The sequence below is a fragment of the Salvia miltiorrhiza genome, chromosome 3, assembly GCF_028751815.1.
Source record: "Salvia miltiorrhiza cultivar Shanhuang (shh) chromosome 3, IMPLAD_Smil_shh, whole genome shotgun sequence".
NCBI classification, from domain to species: domain Eukaryota; kingdom Viridiplantae; phylum Streptophyta; class Magnoliopsida; order Lamiales; family Lamiaceae; genus Salvia; species Salvia miltiorrhiza.
In genome coordinates, this window is record NC_080389.1 from 58,256,570 (window position 1) to 58,282,595 (window position 26,026).

At 33.3% G+C, this 26,026-nt stretch overlaps 2 protein-coding genes across 2 annotated transcripts; one reads left to right on the plus strand and one right to left on the minus strand.

Moving 5' to 3' along the window:
• LOC131014775 (uncharacterized) lies at positions 1-981 on the minus strand. Its single transcript, XM_057942863.1, is given in 3 exon segments — positions 1-396; positions 398-603; positions 706-981. Coding segments are annotated over 3 exon segments (699 nt in total). The 5' UTR covers positions 878-981; the 3' UTR covers positions 1-75.
• A 941-nt stretch (positions 982-1,922) lies between these two features.
• LOC131014776 (uncharacterized) lies at positions 1,923-5,468 on the plus strand. The gene is given in 6 exon segments (XM_057942864.1): positions 1,923-2,072; positions 2,896-3,065; positions 3,731-4,007; positions 4,009-4,752; positions 4,928-5,052; positions 5,137-5,468. Coding segments are annotated over 5 exon segments (1,389 nt in total). The 5' UTR covers positions 1,923-2,072; positions 2,896-2,931; the 3' UTR covers positions 5,246-5,468.
• Positions 5,469-26,026: the final 20,558 nt, after the last annotated feature.

Genomic DNA, 26,026 nt, shown 5'->3' on the forward strand with positions numbered 1-26,026 from the left:
TTTATTGGAAATTATTGCTAGATATTACTGCATTATATTGAATAGAAGGTCATGCAATGCAACACACAAAAGAGGCTAATACAAGCTAGCAATTTGAGGACTACAAAACACCAAGACTTGATCAAGAGTAACCCTAGACTCATCCCCAAATAAAGACTCCTTCCCATCAGCCCTCTTAGCATAGGACAGCCCCAGCCTAGACCTAGCCTGCCTCAGATCGCCGACGCCCGAGTTCGTATCGGGCCCCGCAAACCCGCCCATCACGGGGGCCAGCGGCGGCCCGATGAGGAGCCCATCGGCCCCGAACTGGGGGCCCCCACGGGCGTAGTCGAAGAGGGCGGCTCCGCTGCCCCCAACCTTGGGCAGGACGACGGGGGCGGCCCCGTCGTCGTCGTCGGTCGGGCCAGTAGAAGAGGAATGCATCGAAGGAGTCGTAATAGTCGTCGGTGCTCCTGTAGCCCTCGGGGTTGAAGGCGCCAAATTTGAAGTTGCTAGTTGTGTAGCCAATGATGACGCATGGCCCTTTAAAGTCGCATTTGTTGTGGAATTCGGTTGCGCTGAATCCATCTGTTTTTGCCTTGTAGCAGCATTTCAGCTCCCTACCTGATTGAAGAATGAAAATGTAATCTATTATTACAAAGAGGTTTAATAATTAAGTGGTATTGTAGGTGTTAGCAAGAATATAGATAAATGTAAAGTTTGTACCTTTCAAGAATGTTTTGGATAAAAGAGAAGGAGAGAATGGGAGGTCAATATCTTGATAGTAGATGGGCTCTGGTTTTTTGCTTCTGCCAAAATCCCAGTTGAAGAAGCTCTGTGGGCATGCCTTCTTCCTAGGCGATATTAATGCAGAATTTGACACACACAAACACTTCATCTATCTTCTTCTTCTAATGAAGATCCAATCATACAAAAAAAATAGATCTTCTCTCTCATTTGTGTTCTTCCTATATCCATTATCAATGGATTTCTGGTTGATGGCTTTTTTTATTTATATATTTTGCTTTGTGTATGATGTTTAATTTGTGGCTGGATGATGTTTGCTATTCCTTTTCTTCATGAGCGGTCAAGAATGAAGTCCCACACTGTAATGCAAATAAAATCAATTAATTAATTCTTTTTCTTTCAAATGCACAGTTTGGGTTTTTCTTTTTCTTTTTCATTTTTTTTATATATATAGAAGACCTAACTCGATCTCAATTTGATTGATTTCAAGAATTGTAGTAATACATTACTCATTGAACTAAATATTCCAAAGTCAAATTTCAAGAATTGTAGTTATACATTACTCATTGAACTAAATATTCCAAATTAGTATAATCAAGAACTCTAGCATTGTGCTATTTTACTTTTTTTTTGGTTCTTCACTTTACCGAACTTTCTATGCGCAGGTTGAAGTTTTATTGTTTTTTATTAATATATCTGTTCAGTAAAATTACATACGTAATTTGGATATATTATAAATTGAAATATCTACTCAATTGAGAAAGTCCAAAAAAATTTATCAATTGAGAATCTCAAGAAACAATTACCTTTATCTTATGTTGTCAGTAATTTCCGTAAAAAAAAAATTGTCGGGATTCCAACAAAATCACAGAAAAGAAGTTACGCGAATAAGGGAAATTTGAAGAAATACAACTTTAGCTCAAAAAAAAAACAACAACTTGATTTTCTTCATAAATATTTGAAATTGAAAGAACTCTTCTCTCTCTAAGATGGCACTCTACTGAAATAAAATAACGACTCCATTGTAATAATTAACTTAACCCTTCGTTTTCTTTCTTAAACAAGCTTAGAAATAAAACAAACGATGCTCTCTGGAAAATCTTCAAGAAATGATATCAAGAAATCTCATTTAATTTCTACTAACGCGAAGCGAAATCCATAAAAGAGCAAGAAGAAAAACGTTTGTAAATGTACGAATTAATTAATATCAAAATTTGGAAAATTTTGCATTGGGCCACTTTTCTGTGAAACAGTTGGTAGGGTTTATTATTTTCACACTCACTCTACTCTACTCTCCCCCCATTTTCCAAAATCCAGCTCCCTCACTTTAATCTACTCCTCCCCAGGTAAACTTTCTCAATTCACATATTTTAATCGTCTTGCCTCGCATTCTTTTCCTTCTCGCCTTGAAAATTTCATCTTCTTGGAGTGATTTTCTTGGTGGGTTTTTTTCTTTGGGTGATTAATGGTGTCTAGCTTTTCCACTTCTGTTCGATTTTTTCTTTTGCGAATATGTTGAAAGTAGGCGAAATGTGGGGAGGAGAAGAAGATATGCAACTTTGAGATTCTTGTTATGTAAATTTGGTTATTTTCAGAATTGGATTGAGCTCCATTTTTTTTTTCTTCCTTTTTTTTGGATGTTTGTTTGGATTCTTAACGTTGTGTGTATGACTCATTGGGCGTGGTGCTGGATTACTGAAATTTTAATTTCTACGATTTTGAGCTTTGGTTCATGTTTCTTGATTGTGCTTCGACTTCTGTAGTGTGGAGTAACTAATATTTGACGCGTTAGTGTGCTTGAAGTCGTTGTATTTTAATGAAGGAACAGCATTGGACTTATGTGTTTGTCTTGCTCTTTTAGTTCAGTCCATGACCGATTGTTTTCCTCATTCCTTATCAAGAGCTATTTGCTGGCCTTTAGAAGATTGAACACGAGTGTTTATAGGATGTAGGCCTGCTTTTCTCGACTTATTGCATTGTATATTGGAAGAGAGATGTAGTTATTTGGGTTTTATTTCTTTCTTGATGTTTTTCCATCGGTGGTATGGTTGATCTGCAGTGATGGTGCGCGGTCTTGCTTTCCTCTTCTGTAATTGTTGAGCGTATTTGGGTATGCATTCATTGTGTCTGTATGTAAAGATAATGAAGCCCTTGCTTTACTTTCTTCAGATTCTGCTCTCTGGCTTTGCTGTTGATATCTAAGTCATGCAAGCTGGCAAGGTTGGCTGGGCTGGGCAAGCATTTGCACTTGCCTCCAGCAATGACTCAGGTGGGAAGAAGACACGAGTTAGACGGTCAAAAGAGGAGAGGAAATCGATAGCTGAGTCATTCATAAAGAAGTAAATATCACTATTCTTGCTTCTTCCCCCTCCATTTTTTATGCGTTATTTTAGACATTTTCAGGCTATTAAAAACTCTTCAAAATGACTGAAACAACCCACATTTTGCAACAAGATTCGAACTTGGAGAGAGAATATGTGCTATTTGTTTAGTATCTCATGTCGAATGTTAATATTGTGTAGTTTCCAAACAGTATGGATCTTACAAAAGTTTAATAGTGTCATCTGTGTAAAGTAAACAATCGAAACTCTGTCCTATTGCCTTCCTTTTCCCGTTCTATTATTTCAAGTATGAATTGAATTTTGCCATTTTCTTTTGTGGAAACCAGCCTTTAGTATTAGCTCTCTCTCTCTCTCTCTCTCTTATGTGTTTTTTCCTATATCTCACCTTATTGATGGTGTCTAAAACTAATTGCTATTACTTGCAGAAAAATAAGATGTGTAGGATAAATTATTAGAGAAAATTTGAATATAAGTTCACTGTCTGCCCCAGAAGCAAAGCTTGACTCGATCAATCAAAACATATAACTCTTGTTTTGTCTGTGGAGACTTGAGAGTCTATCAAATAACATATTCTAAATGTTTAATTTTCATAAGACGGTAGATTAATTCCCATTTTCTCCCCTCATCATAATCAAGTGTATTAAACTTGAATTGCTTTTCAGATATCAGAATTCGAATGATGGAAATTTCCCATCCCTCAACCTTACACACAAAGAAGTTGGTGGTTCTTTCTATACAGTCAGGGAGATTGTTCGAGAGATTATTCAAGAAAATCGAGTCTTAGCTCCTCCAAAAGTGTCTCCTGAAGAAAATGGCCTTTCTGGATTCTTGGAACAGCACCCGTTAGGATCTATCTCAATGGAACCAATTATTGATAGAGGTGATGCGGTAACACATGTTGAAGCCCAACGAAATTCAATTTTTAAGTGCAGACAATGTTTCCACCTCTAGTGAGTCTTATGAGTTGGCTGACAAAGATGGAGGTTCTAATCGAACAAGTGAAAGCCATCATCTACCTAATCATTATCATGATGAAAGCATGGAAGAGGTTTCAAACTCACCTCAAATGAAAAGCCACAAATTTGAGGAAAATATTGTGAATGGATTTGTGGTGGCTGATCATCACAAAGATATTGATGAGGGACGACGGGGTCAAATGCTTAATAACGAGCAATATCATGTTAAGAACAATCAGACAGTTGACAAGGACAAAGAATTTGGGGAAAGAATATATACTGAGCCCACAGCAATCAAGACTCTGAATCAAGAGAAACTCGAAGCTCATAATGTAGAATTGTCTCGACCTTTCAAATCTCATACGTACTCTGATATTGTGGTGGAAACATTTCCGCTGAGGCCTGTACCTACAACAATTGACAAAATGGCGGAAGAATCTGGTGAACAACAAGAGGCAGTTGAAATGTTGGAAGATAAGGGAACGGCTCAAGAAAAGAATACATTTACGCAGAGCTCTTCTAGTTTTGTCAATGACAAAGGTGACAATGTGCCTCCACATTCGACTGCGGAACTGAATGGTGAAAACAGGGATGCAGAAGTGGTGCAAATTCTTCAAGGCCCATCAATGGAAACTGCCAAACATCCATCAGCATTCAAAACCAGTGAACTTGATGCAGGTGACATTGGAGAGCTTGAATCTAAGGCTTCCTTGCTCGATGGAGCTGAGGTATGTTTATATTGTTAAAAAAAGCTCATGTATATATACAGAATCACATATGATGAATTTTGAAGTAAAGACGTGTTCTTGGTCTATATTCTTGCCATGAATAATATAAGCGGCAAGTTAGCTCAAGCTTGAGAGACGCCTCTTGATGTCATTTATACGACCTTTTCTCCTGCAGGCCAGTAGTACTACCAAAACGTTGATCTCTGAGGACTCCAGCGCAGCAGTTGTAGGAAAATCCAGTGATCGAGATAATAGCAGTGTGGCAAAGGGAAACAATCCCACACTCGACAGAATTAATCTGTAAGCCTTAGCTTTTTTTCTTTCTTTCTATAACATGTTAAAGTCCCTCCTTGATGACTCCCCATTTCGTGTCTTTGTTGGCAGTGAAACTTGGGATGGAGCAGCCAAGAAATCTCCTCAACCTGAAAGTAATCCTCTCCTGGCATTAGTGAAGGCGATTATCTCTTCGTTTGTGAAGTTTTGGACCGAATAATTCTTTCTCTTTTTCGAGTTCTCCTTTGAAACAGGCCTTTTAGATATTTGTGGTGGTTTGATACTTCATGAGTAGCTGTTTGTTGCTAGTTATATAGCTTGGATTGAAGAAGATGGTCTGTTTTTTCTTTGTGGGATTATTTTCTTTGCCAAGTTAGAATAGGCGATGTTTGTTTGTTATTCCATATAAGGCAATATACAAGACTTTGGCTGTGTTTCTCTGTGGAATAGTTTGGTCTTTGTATATGCTATATCGAATTTTATTAGTCATTTCTATAAGAAGAAACACTTGATAATAGAGAGCCCAAAATTCTTCTGATAATAGAGAGCCCAAAATATTGTAAATACGAACTTTGAAGGTTTTTTTTTTCAATTACATACTAGAATAAAAATACTTGATTTTTTTAATCTTTTTGATTTTGTATATAATTTTTATATTTCTCACAAATCGAAGTTGAGCTAGCAATTAGAAATTTGTCAAATCGACAATGAGAAAAAAAATGACACAATATTAAAAATACTAAAATATCGTCGCTTATAATTAAATATAGGTTTTAAATTCATAAATCATTGAACTGAGGGGAATTCACGACGAGTTTAATAAAAAAAATTACGATCAGATTGAAGAGTCTCAAGAGCATTGTTTAGCTCATCGAGAAGGAATTAATATCGCCATGATAGACTTTTAGGAGGAACGTCATATTTTTTAAAACCATCGTCGAGCTCGTCAATGGCACCTGAAACAGCTTTTTGAATATAAAGACTCATATTTAATTATAAACAATAATTGTTGATGTGTTATAATAGTGTCGTTTTCTCTCATCCTCGATTTGATTGTGTTAAAACTTTGATTTGAAAGAAATTTAAAACTATTTTCAAAATTAAAAAAATAAATAAAAGTTGTTGCAATTTAAAAAATAAGTTCAAAATTCGTGTATTGAAAAAGTAATATTGCACCCAAAAAAATTATAGGAATATAAGATTAAATATGAATCTGCACTTGTACAGTTGTACAAAAATGTTACTGCTAATTATAGTAGTATCGTTTAGCAATTGTCCTCAAATGAGATTGGAACATCAAATCTTTCTAAGGGATATGCTTTATCAAACAATGATGTTAGGAAAATTTAAAAATAATTAATTAATCACATAGCTAAATACAATCACCTAGAAGGATTAAGGAACATGCCTTTGTATACACAATGATTGCACATGATTCCATGCACCTTCAATTTCACCTCTCTCTTAGTTATTTATTGTGATAAATTAAAGCCCCACATTCTTTCCTCACACTATTATAACACTATGATGTGATATCATAGCCGCTAAATTCATTATTGAATTCAGAGCATTTAATAATAATAGACAAAAAGGAAAGAAATATAGAGTGACATTTTTTAGGTTTTGTGGCGGCAAGCAAGACACGAATATAGTATGTTCAGTTCAAAATTTGCCTGTATATTTGAAATAGTTTTGTGGCGGAAGTTTTGTAAACAAATACTATATAGTTTGAATTTCATATTATACAAATACAAGTTGCACGATTCCAATTAAAATGATTAACGTGACTTAAAGCAAAGGAATATTTTACTCCAATCATAATAATGGAACCATGCATGTCCCAGCTTCGTGCAATTATAACCTCATATGTATTTAATTAATCATAAATCAAATTGAATGTAATATGAGTTGGGAGCTTGAGATTTGAATAGTTTGTCTTTTAATACATTTAATTGTTTGCCTAGTATGAGCCCGGATTATATTTAGAGCAAATGAAATATATATATAAGATTGAAAATTAGTAATTCTCGAATGATCAATAAAAACAAACTATTACTATTTGATTTAGTAAAATTATAAGAGCCATGCACTTATGTCTTCCAAAGAAAAAAAAAAGAACATTTGAGAATATTGCTATTCCAACCAAACAAAAAAATGTGGAATATTTTGTTTCTGTTATTATTTAATGAAAATGGAAAATAATAATGAATTCAGTGGATAAAGTGTGAGAAGTGTAGTATGCAATGCAACTCTTGGTCAAGCTGTCTCTGACAATAAACAATTATTTTCACGAAGGTGTCTCTATTAATGTATAGAATAATATTGTCTTATATGTAATACATCTATGATATATGATATGACATACACGTACATTGATATAATCGACGTAGCTTACTAGCAAATAGCAATACAATATGCATGGATCGAAGAATCAATGTTTTTTACCCTATTTTGTGTCACCTTAATTTCACATTCCCTTGCCCCCATTTATTTATAATTTCATGTTTAATTCTTTAGTCATTGGATAGTTCATATTGGTTGAGGTTATCGCGGGAACCGCCCCCTCCGCTTCAGCTGACAACCATGGTCAGTTGGACCGCCACCTTCTCTTCCTCTGTTTTTCGGATTTTTTAAAAATTCGTGTGTGCAATGCATGTGCTTCACTTTTCGAACGGTTGAGCCTGACTCATCTCATCTCGTCCCGTCTCGAACTGCCGCTATTTGCATTGACCCGAGCAAGACAATGAGCCCAACCGATACGGATGCTCTTAGACTGTTAAGACATACTCCCTCCGTCCCAGCTTTTTGTATCCACTTTTAGTAGTATTTACTACTAAAAGTGGATACAAAAAACTGGAACGGAGGGAGTATTTGATAGACCTTTTTTTTTTAGGAAAATGTTTGATAGCCTTGTTAAGATAAGTCAAAATAGATAAAATTCATGATATGTATCACAAATAGAGCGACATTAGTATCGTAACTTAGTAGATATATGATTTTTTTTTTTGATAAAATATAGCTATATGAATTAGTTGTTTGGCAATTTAGATTAAAACTTAGATTAAATAAATAAATTACCATTCTAACCTTGGATTAAATTAATCGATAAACTTTTAAAAAAAATAAAAAATCCAATCGAGTTTGTCACAACATCCTAATGGACCGCCCCTAACCCAACCCTAATCGAGTTTGACTAGTTCTTAGCGTCAGTTTTTAGTTAATTAATCATCATTCTAGGCTGACTACTTTTAGGGCATGTTTTCATACAAGTCTAAAGTCTTTCTTGATTTGGTCTCTGAAGTCTGAATATTGATTATTGGCTTAAAGAAATGTAAATCCCAATAATTTGAATATTGGACCGGTTAATTAGGAGTACTATTTATTTAGTACTCTGAGTAAAAGATATTTAGAAATATTCTATTCTAATTAGATCCTCAGTGATAATTTTTTCTTTGTTGATAAAGGGAAAAGCTCTTTGACCATATTATGACTAGTTATAATATGGTAAATTTTTTTTAAATTCATATATTTAATTTTTTATGTTTAAAATAAAAATAGAATTTAATTAATTTTGTTTTTTTACAATATGTACAAGATAATAAAACTAGTAATATTCTATTTTTTTTATTTTGAACAAATACTTAGATACATTGTGTTTAAAGCTGTGGTGATCACTCATATTATGGCTAAATAGCATCACTTTTTGATAAATTAATAATTAAATAAAAAACTTAAATGCTGTGCTACGATAAATTTAAATTCAAAATTTTTAATTTTAGACATTAATCAATCTACCGCTAAACAATACACATGGGTGACAATTTTTGTTTTTACTCGTGTGGCCTCCGTTTCACGTTTGGCCACCTCTGTTACTCAATAATTTATTTTGTTATTTATTTATTTATGCTGATTAACTTATTATTATAATCCTTAAAACTCACATTGATTACGATTCCCAAGAAGTTAATCACCATCAGTTTCAGCTCACCAACTAAAGAAAAAGGTAACTTTTTCACATTTGGACGTAACTGTGTGTTACGACTTATGCTTATGCTATTACTAAAAAACATTAATCGCATTTGTACATAAACGATCCTCTCTCACATTCATTTTATATGTCGTTTTATGAGTGTGCTCACTTATTAAAGAAAAAAAACATTATACTCAAATTAATCTTATACATTGATACTTTTTTCTTAATGACATTCATTATTTTGATGTTAAAAAATAAAAAGAATAAAACTGGGAATATACATTGATGAAGAATAAGGGTACATTTGGTATGAAAACTCAAAACTTCAACGAAATTGTAAAAAATTGGAAATCACCAAATCGCAAATACTAGAAAACATGGAAGGGAGTACTATTAAGAATATATTTTGTTACCAAAATTTTGTTATCACGTGGTTAGTGTTGTACGTATTTTATTTATGATTTTGTATTAATAAATGCTGATTATCCATCTAATCCAATATCTTTTTTTTTTACTTTTCTTGCACGGATGAATTGAGCTAAATGTACAAAAGTCTCAGTTAGAATCTTATATTTCTAATTCTGTTGTATCATATTATGGTAAGTAAAATTGTAATAATTGTAAATCCAAATAATAACAAATCATATTAAGTTATATAATGCCTCGAGCAAGGAAGAAATTATTTTGCATTCCCTCTTAGCTAACTTGTTTTTGAATCTTCTTAATTAAATGCTAAAATCACGCCACAAAAAATAATAATAATACTACTATATTCTAGCTAGCCGCAAACTTCACGTGCCATTCAATTGTCCTTGTCACCTTTTTCTCTTTTCTTATCCTTAAAAATAAATAAAAAATAAAGATACTGCCGTGTGAAAGTGAAACTACTCAACATAATCAAATGGAAATTAAAGGTGTCTTTTTTATTTAAATAAAAAAACAAGAAATGTACATTTTATAATATTAAGATGAAAATACTATTAAAAATTACACTTGTTGTACAATCAAGAGAATGAACTTCATCATTGACATTAAATCAATATGAAATAGTAACAATTCTATAAAAAATATTAAAAAGTAATGTAAAATATGAAACCATGTACTGCAAACTGCAAATATTCGACTAGGAAACATTACATGGTTGTGCTGACCTCTAATATTCATATTCATAGTTTAAAGTTTATATTTATCTGGACTTCATGAATAACTTAATTGGTAAATCGACAACCTTAAATACATATTTAAATAAAAATAATTTAAAACTTAAGCAAAAGACAAATAGCGTTATCCCCAAAAAGTAACTATACCCAATCGAGGTAAGATTTAGTTTTAAAATTATTTGAAAATTTTCACCCCACTTTAAATAATGTTTGTAAATATCTCTTTTGATGAAAAAATAAATAAATAAAAAAGAATATAGTCCACTTGCCTACCTGGAAAAAGGCTTTAAATGTGAGATTGAAATAGACATGTGAGAAAAGTTGATCACTAAGCCTTGTGTAAGATTAAAGAAAATAGCGATCTAATTTTTGTCACTCAATTACCTTCCACTGCACGCCTCTCTACCGCTGCCCTCTTCCATTTCTCCACACCAATCAATCATGTCCGCGGATCTCGAATTGAGGCTGCCAATTATCAAGATAAGCAGCAATTCGGCCTCCGATATCGCCAGCAGAGATGAAGAAGATTGCCGCACGCCGAGATCTCCGCGCCACATGATCCCCGCCGTCCTCCGCTGCCCTCCCGCGCCGAAGAAGCGGCGGCGCTCCGCCGCATGCAAGAGGAGGCTCTGCGACTTGAACTTCTTTGAGGTGGTTGCCAGAGAAGAGGTGGAGTCGCTTTTCAGAATGGTGCAGGTAAACAGCTGCAATGGCTCCACCAACACGAATTCTTTTCTCTGAATAACTATATTTTATTTTTTATTTTTTTATGTATGTACAATTATTATGTTTATGTATGTAGTTTTACACGAGTTTTATTTGTGAATTGTTTCATACCATGGCGGATTCTGATTCAGATGAAACCTTGATCTGGATTACAGGATTTTATAATAAATTTTACATTTGATTTTGGTTGCTTGCAAATTTTATTTTTCATTTTTGAAAAAGTAGGAACAATTTTATTTTTTGTAGTCTCTGATTCGTTTAATTTTTCCTTTAAAAAAAATCTAATCTGATATGAAGGTTAATTGTTGAATATGATAAAATTAGTAATTATAGAAAAACAATAAACTCAAATTGAATAGCCGAAGGGAATTCGAATGGCGTTTTATTTTATATAGTAACACTTACTACTTGATAATTTTCTTCAAGAAGATATTATTGCTCTATTTATTAAATAATTATAAATCTTTTTGAAGAAGTTGAGACTTGAGAGCTTCTGTTAGATCATTCATCGCTAAGTTAGTTATAAATAATAAAGCTGGTAATACGGTTGACCATTTGATGATTTAATCTTTATAAATATATGACATTAATTTTTCAGTGATTGAACTGACACGGCTTTGAATTGATAAATTTGAAAACTTTATTTAATTTATAGTAATGATTTTTTTTTTTTTAATATAGTAGTAATGATTTTTCGTTCTCTCTTTCTCCAATTTTCGGTATTCACTCCATAAGAGATCTAAAATATACTCCCTCTGTGCTCCGAACGAGTAACTATTTTGAAAATAACATGAGTTTTAAGAAATTGACTCTGTTTGTCGAACGAGTAATCATTTAAAATTGACATAAATTTTAAAGAATTTATTAAATGTGTGAATAAAATAAGAGTCTCATTTTTAATATGGATGAGTGGTGTGAGGTACACTTATAAAAAAACATTTATTTGAAAGATGGATAAAAAAGAGGGAAATCTTTTTTTAACCATAGTTCATAAATCTATAAGTGTTATAGCCTTAGTTTTTAATACATTAGTTACATAACCATTTTTGGCTTAAAGTACTATTATACCCTTAGGTTTATTTTTATTCCACAAAATCAAAATTAAAACAAATTCTCTATCTCTCTCTCACCTCAAAACCGACTCTCTCTCTCTCTTCCTCTCAAATATTGAGACGTGCCGCCCAGCCCAACCCTGTCGCCGTCGCCGCTGCCCAACCCCGCCCCATAGCCGCCACCCATCCTGCATCATCGCCCTCGCGCGACCTGCCCCAACGTCACAGCCCCGCCCCGCCGTCGCACCACCTACTTGAACGTCATAGCCCCTCCCCCGCCCCCGTCGTCGTGCGACCTGTCCACCGTCGTCGAAGTCCGCCCAGTCACCATCGAAGCCCAAAGTTGTGACGTTCGCCGCCAAAGCCCGTCGTCGTGCGAACTAGGGCTCAAAGGCATACCTCCGCAAACTAGGGCTCAAAGCCCTGCCACTGTCGTCCAACCCGTCCAAGCCCTCAGTGCCGCTCCCACCCCTGTTGCCGTCGGCCCCACCCCTCCGTCGCTTCTGTCAAATTTCTAGTCATATTTTGTTCTCCGACGAGTACTCGACCATGTACTCGATCGAGTACACGGTCGAGTAATCGCCACAATATTGTTCTCTTATCTTTTTTTTTGTTGCTAAATATGTATTTTGTAATGTATAGGTCATTGCAATTTGCAATGTTGGATGTCATTGGGTAACTATACACATTTTTTTATGATTGGATGATAATTTTAATTGATTATCATATTTGATGGTTCGATTATATTTCGCACAAGCATATAATTAGTTAATAATTACATGTATTATAATGTGGGAATTATCACATATGACCATTTTTCATAAAAACACAAGTTATATAGCCCCACTTTATAATACATAAGTTAGACAACCATTTTCCCGTCGTCGTCGAAGGCCAGCCACGCCCCACTGTCGCTCGGACGAACGCCCAGCCAACCCCGTCGTGCGCGTGACCTGGTGCGAGCGCCCAGCCAACCCCGTCGTGCGCACGACCTGTTCTGCCGCCCCCGTCGCACCACTTGTTCTCCCCCGCCATCGAGCGCCAGACGCCCAGCCACGCCTAGTTAAAGTCGAAGCCCCTCTGACCCGTCGTCCTCGTCCGCCGCCGAAGCCCCCGAACCGTCGCGAACTAGGGCTCAAAGCCCAGCCCTTGTCCGTTGCAGTAGCCCAGCCCTTCTCCGCCGCAAACTAGGGCTAATAGCCCCGTCGCCGCAGCCCTGCCCCGCCGTCGTGCGCCCTTTCCCTTGTCCGCTACGCGAACTACTACTCGATCGAGTACACGATCCACAATCGAGTACACCATCGAATACTCGATCGAGTACTCCATCGAGTACTAGCTAGATATTATTCTCTTGTTTTGTTTTGTTTTGTTTTTTTTTTTTTGCTAAACATGTATTTTGTAATGTATAGGTCATTGCAATTTCCAATGTTGGCGGATGTTATTGGGTAACTATACGCATTGTCTTGAATGACTGGAAGGTTGAGTTATATAACTATACGTTTTGTTTGAAAACTAAAATACTTTGATTTTAATTTGAATTGATTTGTGATTGGATTATAATATTTGATTATTGGATAATAATTTTATATGATTATCATATTTGATGGTTCGATCAAAATTTGCATGAGCGTTGAAATGAAACATGTAACACTCTCATTGATGTTAATAACATGTAATGTTTTGAATTGAAATCACAACAACTGAAAAAAATCATCATTGTTTTTCATTACTCGATGGTGAACACCATCGAGTAATGAAAACAATCTTCAATTTTGCTCTTTTTCTCGAGAGTTGTAATGCTATGAGGCGTTCCGTCGGTTTTAAATAACATGTTTATGCTAAAGTCGATGAAAACATGTAATATCGACAATGATTATCATCTATCGTGTTTTACAATAGTCGAATATACTCTCGTTGACGTTACAAACAAGAAACGTGGATCGAAATCACAATAATTGAGAAAAAAATCAGCATTGTTCTTCACTACTCGATGGAGTACTTGATGGTGAACGCCATCGAGAAGTGAAGAACAATCTTCAATTTTGCTCTTTTTCTCGAGATTTATAATGATATGAAGCGTTCCGTCGAACTTAAGTAACACGTTTATGTTAAATTCAATGAAAAATAAACATATTAAGTGTATTTAGCTATTGCATTTGAGTAAATGATTGAAATGTAGTATATCTACTACATAAGAGATAGCGTTGACTTTTATTTTGAAAATCAAAATATGTGACACGTGTTCAAATTAAACATGTAATATCGACAATGATTATCATCTATCGTGTTTTAGAATAGCCGAATATACTCTCGCTGACGTTACAAACAAGAAACGTGGATCAAAATTACAATAATAGAGAAAAAACAATCATTGTTCTTCACTACTCGATGGAGTACTCGATGGTGAACGCCATCGAGTAGTGAAGAACAATCTTTAATTTTGCTCTTTTTCTCGAGATTTGTAATGATATGAAACGTTCCGTCAATCTTAAGTAACATGTTTATGTTAAATTCAATGAAAAATAAACATATTAAATGTATTTAGTTATTGCACTTGAGTAATGATTGAAATGTTGTATATCTACTACATAAGAGATACGATGAACTTTTATTTTGAAAATCAAAATATGTAACACATGTTCAAATGAAACATGTAATACTGACAATGATTATCATCTATCGTGTTTTATAATAGCCGAATATACTCTTGTTGACGTTACAAACAAGAAACATGGATCGAAATCACAATAATTGAGAAAAAATCATCATTATTCTCCACTACTCGATGGAGTACTCAATGGTGAACGCCATCGAGTAGTGAAGAACAATAAAGAATAGTGATTTTTCCAATTAAAATATTTTTTGGTTCTTTTTTTGTTTGATTTTGTTCTCGTAAAACCGATGGTTATTTTATTTTTATTTTGTAATTAAGTGGTGTTTATAAATATTTATCTAGAATCTTAAGATTGTCTTTCTTATGTAGCGAATAAGGTTACATTTTAAATAGAGATGAGCGATTCCTGCCCCTCAATGCTGCTTTTATTGTATCGTTCTCCAATTTTATAATAATTTTGACCTATCAAACTTAATCCTTTATTCTCTATGCCAGGAGAATATATGCAGACTATCATGCAACATGGAGAAAAGCTTGTTGGCATGATCAAAATGAGAGAACTGCATAATACAATTAGCCATGAGAGTACATCTAGTGATCTAGACTTAGATCCTTTTATGGTTCAGATGCTCAGTCAGTCAAGACTTTCTGGAGCTCTTTGGGACCTTATCCAGTTAGTTGGTGAGAGAGCTCGCCGAAACACAGTTCTTTTGATGGATAGCGACAACGCTGAAGTTTTCTATAGCAAGGTTTCAGATCTCGATGAGGTATCATTGCTTAGAGAAGCAGCTGAAGGATGTTATAATCAGTGAAGATATGCCGACACATGTTCAATTTCACAGAGTTTGTGAACTTTCAAGTGCTTGTGTGACGTTATTCCGTGCAGTCTTTAAGTATAAGAGTGAACACCGCTTGTGGTACCCTCCTCCTGAAGGCTTGACCTTATAGTACTCCAAAAGTGTTGTATGGAGTGGGCTATGGAGTGTTGCTTCAATCATGCTTCAGTTGCTCAATGAAACAAACTGCCTTGATGGTTCTGAAAAGTTTGATTTCTACTCAAATCTTGAACTACTTTCCGAAGTATTACTTGAGTCGTATTTTAATGCTATCACAACAAAAGCCCAACCAAAGGAAGATCATAGGGTTGTTTTAGAATAATATTGGATGTGTAGGGATGCCCTTCGATTTCGTTATGCATTACATGCATTTTCTGTTTCTAAGGATGATAGACCGGTTTCATCTATGGAGGATGCTGGAGCAACTGGCTCAAGACGTTAATCAAGTTTGGAAAGTAGAAAGCATTATCTGAATCTTGCAAAAATATCACCAATTGCAGGTACATTTACCAGCTACAGTAACGTCTATAATTTTGTCCTGTGAGCTCAATGCATCCTTTCGTTGCCTAAAATTTCAACGCTTTATTGTGTATGTTTTGACAGATTAACATCCATCTCTGCTTGTCAAACTTTGTTTGATGAGAAATTGGAACTTGTCTCCCTAATACTTTTCTTACTGTAAAGAATTCAGTTGTTGCATCTAGAAATACTTTCTTAAGTCCATTTGCACAAATATCGGGCTGTCTGACGAGCTAAAATATATGTAGCCATGTAGGTGTTCTAAGGTTAAAAATTTATTTAGCTGATTCAGTTAGGGATTATAGCAACTATAAAATGGATACATGCAATTTGTTCGGTAAACAAATAGGAAAAGAAGCACAAGCATGATTGCACAATTTCTCGTGATTTATAATTTTTGGGTCGAAATATCATTACCATGTAGTTATTTCATGAAGTACGAGTTTCCTTGCAGTCTATTAGCCATTTCTCTATTTTCCTTGAGCATATGATTTAGTTGGACATAACAAAATGGTTAATAATGTGTAAATATATTTGTAACCTTTTTTTTAATAATAATATTTGACAATTATCCCTCAAAATTATATTAGAGCCAGTCGTACATCTATACTTGGGTATTTATTTGGGGGTTTCCCATCCTGAGAAATGTTCTTACCGTAGGATTTCTAGGAATTGAAATAGGAGTCATGAATTTAGAACAGTGATTCTGTTTTGCACCACCTTCCATAATTCTTTTCATGTGCCTGAAATTGTGATGTCTGTGAAATTTTTTAAGGGAAATGTGCATTTCTTGAGCTAGAGGTCAAACGGCTAACCATGCTATGGGTATGCTAATAACCATGCTCTTTTAATAACTTTTCACCCCTTTTAAGGCTACCTTAGAAAAGGTTCCTCGACAATTAAACTAACAATATAACCTGTCTTTAGAATTTTCAATTAGGTCTCTATATTGTTGGTATATGATGTTGGTTGAAGTGTCTTAATGGCTGTAGCGTGACAAAGAAAGTTTTCCCTGGATTGTTATTTCCAATAGTTCCATTTAGTATGATGAATCCTGGTGTTGATTTACTTGGTTCATGAAATTTCACGGTTTCTGCTTGTTTGATGGATAACATTTAGCTCGGTACGTAGTACATTAGTAACATCACTATCATATTCATTCCTCTTTTCCCCGGATGTCTGCAAAGCTTCGGAAGAGATCATATTTTTTTCCAAGTTGCCAGTATTAGTATATATATATATATATATATATATATATATAGAGAGAGAGAGAGAGAGAGAGAATAATGCTTTATTTTAGCCTGTTGCATGTTAAGACTTTGGCTTCTGCCAAATTCTGAAAATAGGAATTACTACAAGTGAAGTCGTTCAGCAATGGAGAAGGTTAAGTTGATCTCTTGAATGCATCAAAATTCTAGCCCAGCTTCACATCTTCTTATGTCCTTCACTACGTTTTGTTTCTTATTTGGTCTTGTGATGCTAATTTAAATATTGAGATGTGTATTCCAATCAAGAACCTATGAATGAAATTAATGCAGTTGGGTAATTTGGAATAATACTACTTTCTCTCTCTTACAGGAAGAGGTGTTGAGGCTTCTACCTGATGAAGAAAAGCAATTAATTGGAAAAAAGTTTCTTCCTCTTAAAGACATCATTGAGTTATGTCTAAAAATTCAACACCCGGAGCTGTTGTTGCGAGCCTTTGATCTTTTCTCATGGGCCGCTGACTCATTTCTTAGAAATAATACTAGCCTTGTTGAAGAATGCTGGAGAAATGCCGTAAATCAAGACAACTGGGAAAAACTCTACCAAAGGTCCATAACCGAGGGATGGAGCGACGAGAGCACATTGGAGGAACTCAAGAAAACCGTTCTGTTTCAAGCTTCCAGCAAGTTTTATGGACATGAAGCAGAAACTTTTGATGGAAACAAATTCAACGAATTGTTCCTGCTGTGGCTAGAAAGTCCCGACCACCCAGATTCCAAGTACGCGAGTTCCTTTGTCGAAGATGTCCTAATGCAGCACAAGGATTATCCAGAAGCCGACGAGCTGATACTAACAACATTGATTATCGCGGCGGTCGGCCCCACCATCCCCACCTTTTCGCACCCCACGCGGCGTTCCCATTTTTCGTGCTCTTTTTGTGTGTTGTTTAGGTCTAGATCGAGTCTTGTTTTTGTGTGTTTTGTGTCTCTTTTTGTGTTTTGGAGGACACATTTTGGGCATAAGGACAGGTGAACAGGATCTTGGGCAAAGTATACTGCATTCCGCAAAAATAGCAAAGATTTTTTATCATTCATGGGCACAACAATTCTACTCATGTGCCCAGACCGAGTACCATGTGTGATCCAATTGCGTTCAAAGGCACAACGACGAGACAGGAGCAAAATCTGGCGTTCCAGGGCAAAGCAGAACAAACTGGTGTTCAAGGGCACAGCCGCAAGTCAGAGGTCGAGCAAAAACTAAGCAAAAATATGATGTTGACTTTGGGGCACAACCTGGCGTACAAGGGCACAACGCGCACTCATCAACATAAGGAAAGAAAAGACGGATATCCACTTATCATGTATAGGAGTATATTCGGCTATTCTAAAACACGATAGATGATAATCATTATCGATATTACATGTTTCATTTGAACATGTGTCACATATTTTGATTTTTAAAATAAAAGTCCACACTATCTTTTATGTAGTAGATATACAACATTTCAATCATTTACTCAATTGCAATAGCTAATTAATACACTTAATAGATTTATTTTTCGTTTAATCTAACATAAACACATTACTTAAGATCGACAGAACGCTTCATATCATTACAAATCTTGACAAAAGAGCAAAATTGAAGATTGTTCTTCACTACTCGATGGCGTTCACCATTGAGTACTCCCTCGAGTAGTGAACAACAATGATGATTTTTTCTCAATTATTGTGATTTCGATCCACGTTTTTTATTTGTAACGTCAATGAGAGTATATTCGACTATTCTAAAACACAATAGATGATAATCATTGTCAGTATTACATGTTTCATTTGAACATGTGTTACATATTTTGATTTTCAAAATAAAAGTCCATCGTATCTCTTATGTAGTAGATATACGACATTTCAATCATTACTCAAGTGCAATAGCTAAATACATTTAATATGTTTATTTTTCATTGAATTTAACATAAACATGTTACTTAAGATTGACGGAACGTTTCATATCATTACAAATCTTGAGAAATAAAAAACAAAATTGAAGATTGTTCTTCACTACTCGATGGCGTTCACCATTGAGTACTCCATCGAGTAGTGAACAACAATGATGATTTTTTCTCTATTATTGTAATTTCGATCCACGTTTCTTGTTTGTAACGTCAACGAGAGTGTACTCGGCTATTCTAAAACACGATAGATGATAAGCATTTTCGATATTACATGTTTCATTTGAACACGTGTCACATATTTTGATTTTCAAAATAAAAGTCCACACTATCTCTTATGTAGTAGATATACTACATTTCAATCATTTACTCAAGTGCAATAGCTAAATACACTTAATATGATTATTTTTCATTGAATTTAACATAAACACGTTACTTAAGATCGATGGAACGCTTCATATCATTACAAATCTCAAGAAAAAGAGCAAAATTGAAGATTGTTCTTCACTTCTCGATGGCGTTCACCATCATGTACTCCATCGAGTAGTGAAGAACAGTGATGATTTTTTCTCAATTATTGTGATTTCAATCCATGTTTCTTGTTTGTAACGTCAACGAGAGTGTATTCGACTATTCTAAAACATGATAGATGATAATCTTCGTCAGTATTACATGTTTCATTTGAACATGTGTCACATATTTTGATTTTCAAAATAAAAGTCCATCATATCTTATGTAGTAAATATACGACATGTTATTCATTACTCAAGTGCAATAGCTAAATACACTTAATATGTTTATTTTTCATTGAATTTAATATAAACGCATTACTTAAGATCGACGGAACACTTCATAACATTACAAATCTCAAGAAAAAGAGCAAAGTTGGAAATTGTTTTTCACTACTCGATGGCGAACGCCACCGAGTACTCTATCGAGTAGTGATGAACAATGATGATTTTTTCTCAATTATTGTGATTTCGATCCATGTTTCTTGTTTATAACATCAACGAGAGTATAATCGGCTATTCTAAAACACGATAGATGATAATCATTGTCGATATTACATGTTTTCATCGACTTTAGCATAAACATGTTATTTAAAACCGATGGAACGCCTCATGTCATTACAACTCTCGAAAAAAAGAGCAAAATTGAAGATTGTTTCATTACTCGATGGTGTTCATCATCGAGTACTCCATCGAGTAATGAAGAACAATGATGATTTTTTTCAATTGTTGTGATTTCAATTAAAAACGTTACATGTTTGTAACATCGATGAGAGTGTTACATGTTTCATTTCAACGCTCGTGCGAATTTTGATCGAACCATCAAATATGATAATCATATAAAATTATTATCCAATCATCAAATATTATTATCCAACCACAAATCAATTCAAATTAAAATCAAAGTAGTTTAGTTTTCAAACAAAACATATAGTTATATAATTCAACCTTCCAGTCATTCAAGACAATGCGTATAGTTACCCAATGACATCCACCAACATTGTAAATTCCAATGACCTATACATTACAAAATAAATGTTTAGCAAAAAAAAAACAAAACAAAACAAGAGAATAATATCTGTTGAGTACTCGATGGCGTACTCGATATTGGATTGTGTACTCCATCAAGTCGTAGTTCGCGCAGCGGACAAGGGGAAGGGCGCGCGACGGCGGGGTTGGGCAGCGGCGACAGGGCTTTTAGCCCTAGTTTGCGGCGGACAAGGGCTGAGCTTTGAGCCCTAGTTCGCGACGGTTCGGGGGCTTTGGCGACGGACGAGGATGATGGGTCAGGGGGGCTTCGCGGCGACTAGGCCGGTGCTCGACGGCGGGGGAGAACAAGTGGCGCGACGTGGGGGCAGAACAGGTCGCGCGCACGACGGGGTTGGCTGGGCGTTCGTGCGCGCGACGACGGGGCGTGGCTGACCTTCGACGACGACGGGGCGGAGCTGCTCCGGCGGCGGCTAGACGACTGGAAGGAAAATTCTATGGAATTCGGCGGTAGTTATGGATAGGGATGGCAGTGGATCTTGGACCTGGTCCAGACCCGTTTTTATGGATCTGGATCTCAATTTTTTGGACCCGACGGATCTGGATCTCAGTTTTGAAAACGGATCTGAATCTGGATCTTGAAATTTTAGATCCGAATCCGGCCCAGATCCGACCCGTGGATCCGTTTTATTTTATATATATTTTATATTTAGTTTACTAATAATATTAACTAAATTAAAAATAATAAATAAATTATATTCAAAAGAATAAAAACTAAAAGTAATTAGATAAAAGTATTTTGTGTTATAGTTTTCATTATGGAAATTAGATGTTGTTGATTTTGTGAATTTTTTTTAATTTAATTTAAAAATAGTAGATCCATGGATCTGGACCCGTGGACCCGCGGATCTGACGGATCTGGATCTGGATCCAAAATTTTCAAATCCACGAATCTGGATCTGGATCTGAATCTAGTATATGAAAACGGATCTGGATCTGGTATTGGCCAGACCCGGTCCAGATCCGGCTCGTTGCCATCCCTAGTTATGGAGGAAAAGAAAGAAAGGTGTAAAGAAGAAAATAAATAAATTATGTGAAGAAGAAAAAAATAAGAAAAGAAAGAAATTGTTTAAATAAAAATAAAATATAAAATATGAAATAGTAAAAGTATTAAAAAGTCAAATGGCACTTTAATCTTTTAAATTAAAAATGGTTGTCTAACTTATGTATTATAAAGTGAAGCTATATAATTTGTGTTTTTATGAAAAAAGGTCATATGTGATAATTTCCACGATAAAAAAATATAAACTTTCATTTAGGCGACGAGGGAGTACTACTTATTTGTAAAGTAGACAAATTTATTTATATATAATTTTGGAATCATTGGTCAGACTGAAGCACGAAGATGAATAAAAAATGAGGATGTTAATATATTGTACTCATACCTATCCCAGAAACATAATTAACAATTTTACATACAGAGAACAATACTTATTAATTACCTTAACCTGTTTAATTTATAAATATAATTTATAACAATAATTAAATATTCGTTGAAATAACAATCTGAAACATTATAAAATAAACATTAATAATAAATAGAACTCGTGGAAGTGTCATGAAAAATCAATATGGTGGATTGAAAAAAACCAAGAATTTAGGATTGACAATGAATTTAAGCAAACAAATTATTAAATGAACTACTATTTTCGTATAATATTAGGCGTCGATACTCATCTTGTGCTACAGGAACATTTTGGTCTTTGACCGGTCAATATTATTTGATCAAATGTCTTACTTTATCTAATTAATTAAGCTTTCGAAAACTGATTTTTTTTTTTTTGAGGGATAAAAAAAAGACGATTGTTCGTTTATAAATCATCATTTTTTTTTTGTGATCTTAAATCAGTAATGATTATGTTACTAAAATATTTCAATACATAAAATTAAAACATAAATGGCATTTGTCAAACCAAATAAGTTAGTGATTTCTCCAATGTGTTTTTTTCATTTATCAGCAGCTACTCGATCTCAAAAAGTTAGTTAAATATAATTTATATTATTATAAAAAATTTATTTTTATAATATACCATTAAAATACTTATTATAATAATGAGATATAATGACACACACAAAATTATATACTCCCTCCGTCCGCGATATCGTTTCCATATTGTGGACGGCGCGGGTTTTAAAAAAAGTGGTGGATAGTAGTGGATATTGTAGTAAGTGGAGTTTGAGTCTCACTATTATTATGAGTGGAAGTTTGTGGACCCTACTTTTATAAATGGAAGTGGTAATGATATTGTGGACGTACCGAAATGAAAAATGTAAAAATTATATCACGGACAGAGGAAGTATAAGATACCGAATATCATCTGAATTCGATCGCATTACCTTCAATTGTGAATTCGTTCACTTCAGCAATTGAGATTTGAGTCTATACATAGTTTACTAAATTTTGTTAAATGGCTATTCCATAGCAATATCGATTCGGTTACAAAAATATTGACATACACAATTGCGGTATGTACTATTTATCTTTGCCGGCATTCAACATAAAACCCCATCAAATTTATTGCCTGACCCATCTCTCATTAATTATTTATGTTTCCCAATATGTCAATCATATCTAGAAAATTAAATGACATCAAACAAAAAGAATATTTTCTTGTAAATTTATGGACTAATGTAATTCTTGTACACATCTACCATGATAAATATGAAATATTGAAATTTATCTATATATAATAACAAAATAAATCTTATGCCACATGGTAGCGCGGTATAATCACTTCATTCTAATTTTCCTTAATTTTCATTCTTTTTTTTTCTAAATTTTTTATCAGTTTCCATATCTAAAAAAGATTTATGTTTGTATTTTATTTTATTATATGATATTAGTTTAAGTTTATCACTTCATCCTCATAAATTAATATGTGTATATATTTATATTACTCATATATGTAGATAGTTTTAATTTACTAATTTAAATGATTAATTATCTATGTATTGTGTTCATATCTATTTATTTATCTATATATATATATATATATATAATAGCAAAATAAATCATATTCTACATGGCGTCGTATAATCATTCCATTCTAATTTTCCTTAATAAATCACATTCTCATTCATTCTTATTTTTTTTCTAAAATTTTAATCAGTTTCCATATCTAAAAAAAATTATGTTTGTATTTTATTTTATTATATAATATTAATTTATGTTTATCACTTCATACTCATAAATTAATATGTATATATATATAATACGTTTATATATAGATGTATTTATTCAAACAATTAACTATATATATATATATAGTACGCATATATATAGATAGTTTTAGTTTACTAATTTAAATGATTAATTATCTATGTATTGTGTGCATATCTATTTATTTACATTTTTTTGTATATATATATATATATATATATGTATAATTCTAGGAGGGAAATAGTTCATTCAAAATTCTTTTTAAAAAACACAAGAATTTACAAATTCGTATTTGAAAACCCTTCATAATAAGTATAAAAGATGGGAAAGTTGAGAATAGAGATAAATGGCATTAATCTTATTACTTAACTAAAAAAATGTATTATTTCATATTTAATTTAGTCTAAGTCCAAATAAATCTCAAATTCCTTCAAATTTCATCAAATATTCTAAAAATAATCTAATATTCAATGAAAAAATTGGAGTGTTACAGTTTATGAGAAAATAATGACGGTCGTTGGAATGTAGGATTATACCTATCGACACATGTGTTTAGTCATTGAGAACTGTACGTAGCAATCACAAATGTCACTTGAAAAAGAGGTCTAAAAATTTTAGTATGTGATAAGAATGGTCATACATATGACACAACAACTAATATGGTATGTGATGAAATTTTTGATAGATTATGAAGTAATTACAAATTTAATAATTTATTCGGACTTCGTAAGTTTAAGTCACTATTGATATATATTTTTTAAATTAGTTGCAACTATAGAAATATAAATTTAAGTAACTTTCAAATAAATGTTTCAGTTTCTATTTTAGAATTTTGTGGGTCAATACTCTGTTTAGATATACATTTCATAATACATCTAATTTAGGTTAATTTCAAATAAATGTCACAAAATTTTATTTTAAAAATATCTCATTCGGTACTTTATTTTAATAAAATAAAATTAATAAATCAAGATTGCATTAAATAATTTCACAGAATTATATAATAAAATAATGAGGTGGTCTTAGGTGAATTTATGTGAATCTGAATATATCGAACAAATCGATTTTTTTTTAAATATAGATAATTTTTAAATACAACTTATCATGTTTTACTCGTTTTATGTGATTCACAAGTTATCATTCATAAACGTAAGTTTATAGAATGTACTACGAATTCTCATATACAAATACTCTACGTTGATAATTATTAGTATTCTCTTTGTCTCATTGATAATGACTTTATTTTATTTGGGCATATAAATTAATGAGGTTGTGTTTGAATTGTAAAGTAAGTAGGGATCACAAGTAAAAAAGATTTATAAAGTAAATTTATAGTGTAAAATAAATGTTATTTTTGGACTAGGTATCATCAACGAAACAATGAAAAAAAGAAAGTAAATATTATCAATTAGATGGAGACAATATTTTTCAGTCGCCAAAAAATAGATTACCTGCCATTTCACTAACACAACGTTTTACGTATTGAGTAGTCGCGTTGATTTGGTAGGGTTCTAAAGATATCAAGAAAAATTAAATTATTGATTTTTTTTAATATTGTTCCGACAAAATCATTTCTCATCTCATTCAAGAAAAGAAAAGAAAAATTCTTGCGCATGAACTCGTGGACCCTTTTCGTTTTATACATTATTTAGAAAAGCCCATGTCTTTTCGTTTTATATATTATTTAGAAAAGCCCATGTCTTTTTTTTACAGAACCTAAAAGCCCATGTCTTGGTAGAGGGGAAATGCATCAAAGTATATCAATTTGAGCTAATGAATAATCTAGATTTTCTGTTTGTCAGTAACTAAAGGCTAAAGCATTGAACGTAAGAAATTGAGCTAAAAAGAACTCATTTAATATAAGAAAAATAATTAATACCAACAAATATAAAAACATATAAAAATTATTCGCTTTTAATGTTTAAAAAAAAAAATTGTCCTTAGTAGATATATTATTAAATAAATTAAAAAAATATAAATAAATTCCCTCCGCTTTTTCGTCTTCCTCCACCACAATCAATTCATCTTCCCAACTTCTTCCCTCAATTTTTATATATTTTTTATAATGTATGTATATTATTTATTTTTGCTATCTCAAAATAGGTATTTTCTATTTTATCTCTAAAAATTATGTTTGGAACAATAATTTAAATTTATATAAAAATATATTCAGTATATAAATTATCAGGGTCAAACTATCAAAATATATGTTCATGTTGACTTGGTGATGACAAATTCGAGTGCATGAGGGATT